Source organism: Rutidosis leptorrhynchoides, chromosome 3 (assembly GCF_046630445.1).
Source record: "Rutidosis leptorrhynchoides isolate AG116_Rl617_1_P2 chromosome 3, CSIRO_AGI_Rlap_v1, whole genome shotgun sequence".
Taxonomy (NCBI): Eukaryota; Viridiplantae; Streptophyta; class Magnoliopsida; order Asterales; family Asteraceae; genus Rutidosis; species Rutidosis leptorrhynchoides.
In genome coordinates this window covers 622273149-622277050 of record NC_092335.1, presented here as the reverse complement: position 1 = coordinate 622277050, position 3902 = coordinate 622273149, and the positions used below count along the sequence as shown (strand labels likewise).

General features: G+C 34.3%; 1 protein-coding gene across 1 annotated transcript; it reads right to left on the bottom strand.

The window, feature by feature from the left end:
* Positions 1-242: 242 nt before the first annotated feature.
* On the bottom strand, positions 243-722 carry LOC139902295 (uncharacterized). The gene has a single exon (XM_071884935.1). The coding sequence runs from the start codon at positions 720-722 to the stop codon at positions 243-245; it is 480 nt and encodes a 159-aa protein (XP_071741036.1).
* Positions 723-3902: the final 3180 nt, after the last annotated feature.

Here is a 3902-nt window from a genome sequence, read left to right as displayed (position 1 = left end):
TCCATTAAAATAAAAATTAAACATTACATTTCCTAATAATAAAAAACCATACGATTCCTAAAAATAAAAAAAAACATTACGTTATCGCGATTAAAAAGTTACAATTCGTTAACTATTTCATGATCGCGATTATGCCATAGATGCGAAACTAGAGTATGTCGAAGATACTCATGCTCGTCTTTGTCACGCAGCTCTTTTGTCTTCTCGGCATATACATCACACCTTTCGTACCAAGTTGATCCTTATAGGTTGTAGACCGGCAAGTAGTAAGATTTATTTTCAACGATGTTAAAACCATTGTCTTCAATTATCATGTTGTGCAATATGATGAAACCATACATGATTCTTTTGATTTTATTTACACTATACGCCCTACCAGGTTGTCTAAAAATACCCCAACGACCTTGCAAAATTCCAAATGTCCTCTCAACGTCTTTACGAGCTGCAGATTGTTTCTTTGTAAAGTATTTCCTTTTTGCGTCAACAACACTTGAGAATCCCTTAACGAAAGAAGCCCACGAAGGGTAAATCCCATCGGCAAGATAGTAGCCTCGATCGAAATCAATGTCCCCAATTTCGTATGGAACTTGAGGAGCCGTGTCAGTTAGTAAACTATCAAACAATGGAGATGCATTAAGGACATTCAAGTCATTGTTCGTACCGGCCATTCCAAAGTATGCATGCCAAATCCAATTGTCATACGATGCAACGACTTCCAACATGATTGTCGGGTAACCGTGATCGCCTCAGGAGAAATGCCCTTTCCATGTATTTGGACATTTTCCCCAAGCCCAATGCATACAATCTATGCTTCCAAGCATTCCAGGAAAGCCGTGAAGTTCTTCATGTTTCTGATACAACCGACCTATATTGTCCACAGTCGGTTCTCTCATGTATACATTACCATACAAGTCTATAATTCATCTTGTAAAATTTTGCAAAGACTCACGTGATGCTCTCTCTGAAATTTGTAAATATTCGTCAAATAGATCCGGTGAAATTTGTAATACAAATTTGTAAATTTGTATTACATGTAATCTAACATATATTATGTAATCTTGATAGACCATAGACACGTATACAATGTTTTGACATATCATATCGACGTCATCTATATATATTATTTGGAATAACCGTATGTCATCTATATATATATACCTTGAGTTGTGATCGAGTCTGAGACATGTATACAATGGGTCGTGGATTGATTCGAGATAATATATTTATTTATGTACTACTAACTGTGTACTACTAATTGTGGACTACTAACGTTGGACTGCTAACTTAACAACTTAAAACGTCAACACGTAATAAATGTTATGAATATATTTTGATCATATTTTGATATATATATATATATATATATATATATATATATATATATATATATATATATATATTTGTTATAGGTTCGTGAATCGACCCGTGGTCAAGTCTTATTTTTACGACGAAGTGAACATACGTTAAATAGAGTTATAGTCTCACTTTTAAAATCTAATATTTTTGGGATGAGAATACATGCAGTTTTATAAATGTTTTACAAAATAGACACAAGTACATGAAACTACATTCTATGGTTGAATTATTAAACCAAATATGCCACTTTTTAGTCTGGTAATCTAAGAATTAGGGAACAAACACTCTAATTGACGCGAATCCTAAAGATAGATCTATCGGGCCCAACAAGCCCCATCCAAAGTAAAGGATGCTTTAGTACTTCGAATTTATCATGTCCGAAGGGAGTCCCGGAATGATGGGGATATTCTATATGCATCTTGTTAAGGTCGGTTACCAGGTGTTCACCATATGAATGATTTTTATCTCTATGCAGTTTACGAAATACCTGATATGAGATGGATGTTTATGAAAAGTGAAATCTTGTGGTCTATTATTACAAATTGATATGCATATAGGTTAAACCTATAACTCACCAACATTTTTTTATTGACGTTTTAAGCATGTTTATTCTCAGGTGATTATTAACAGCTTCCGCTGTTGCATGCTAAATTAAGGACAAGATTTGGAGTCAGCATGCTTGTATGATAATGTTTAAAGAAAAACTGCATTCGAAAAATAAATTATTGTAATATATTATCAACCCATTATGTAATGGTCGTATGTAAACGTTGTACTTTAGATTACCATTATTTGGTAATCTACACTATGTCTTTTAAACCTTTATCGATAAAGTAAAGGTTATGGTTGTTTTAAAAATCGAATGCAGTCTTTGAAAAATGTCATATAGAGGTCAAAACCTCGCAAAGAAACCAATTAATATGAAATGTTTATAATCGATATGAACGGGAAATTTCAGTTGGTATCCGAGCGTTGGTATTAGAGAACCAGAAATTTACATTAGTGTGTCTTATCGAGTTGTTAGGATGCATTAGTGAGTCTGGACTTCGATCGTGTTTACTTTAAAAATGATTGATTAACACTTTTTGTTGGAAACTATATTTTTTTACATGTAAATATTATGTGATATATTAATCTCTTAACATGCTTGCTATTGTATGATAGATGTCTACTTCTAGTACAAATCCCATCGACTCACCTAATAATAATGAAGAGTCGAATGTATTTTGGGAAGATTCACAAATTCCCGAAGAGGAACCGGAAGAAGAGGAACCGGAAGAAGAGGAACCGGAAGAAGAAAAAGAGGTTCCGGAGGAAGAAATATTAATAACTACAGAAAAATAGTTAAATAAAAGAAAATCCTCAACCAAAGCACCAAAGTTAAAAATGGTCAATGGTGTTTCCGCTGAGGAAGAAAAATATTGGGAAAATTACCAATTTTCTGATGAATCGGATCCCGACGAGGATTCCGGTGATGTTATAGAAATTACCGCGGCCCAATTTAAAATAGCAAAAGAAAATAATAAGGGAAAAGCTATCAAAATAGAGAAACCCGGGTCCAAAATCGATGAACTTTATGTTAATATGAAATATCCCGATGGGATATATCGTAAACACCCATATTTCTTAAACTTTAAATATAACCCGAGAACATTTAAACCACCAGATTTTTCTAAACCATTTGTGAAAACGATGGCTCGTATTAGAGGAGCACCATGTATCCCTAGGAAATTAGCAAAACGAACTGAGTCCGAGAATGAAGAAACAAGTGAGACGGAATAAAGAGTTGAAGTCATTTATTCTTATCATGCCGTGTAATATATGTACTGTAGTGTGTTTGTACTTTTATGTTGTATGTAAAAATTACTTGTAATGTTTGTATTCTATCATCCTTTACAAGATCTAATTTTTCATCTCTTTTACAGTATAAAAATACAAAATGGATGTTAAGGATAGACAACCGAATATTTTAGAAGATCTACCATGGGACATGATTGATGAAATCTTGTCTAGAGTTGGTCAGGATTCCTCGGATCAATTATTTATGGCAAAATTAGTTTGTAAGACGTCTGAAAGACGTTCCAGGCATGTCTTGGTTTATAGAAGACTTTCTTTCGATAGGTGGTGTATATCGCATTGGGGAAACCTTAAGTTACGTCATATTTTCTATAAGGCTATGTGTGCGGGAAACCCTAATGCAATTTTCCGCCATGGGTTGAGGGCCTATTTTGACTCCGAATATCCCAATATAGGATTTCATTCATTAAAAAGGGCTTCAAACATGCAACTTAAGGAAACATGTTACATTTACGGGTTAGTGATGTTCGCCTCTCATCAAATTGAGAAAAAGAACATCGGTTTGCAACTTCTTAATGAAACATTCCCACAAGTGAAAGATTCAGTAGTTGGGGTAAGAGATAAGGTTTTTAACTTGTTACGGCGCTGTTGGATATTACGTAACCCCCGTCCTTTTGAAGACGTTACAACGTGTCGCCTTGCCAACGGTCACAACGGTTATTTCCCACTTGATCAAGGATGGGAAATAA

What these genes read in the sequence shown, in the direction of transcription:
- LOC139902295 (XM_071884935.1), bottom strand. Translation starts at nt 722, where the DNA reads ATGTTGGAAGTCGTTGCATCGTATGACAATTGGATTTGGCATGCATAC.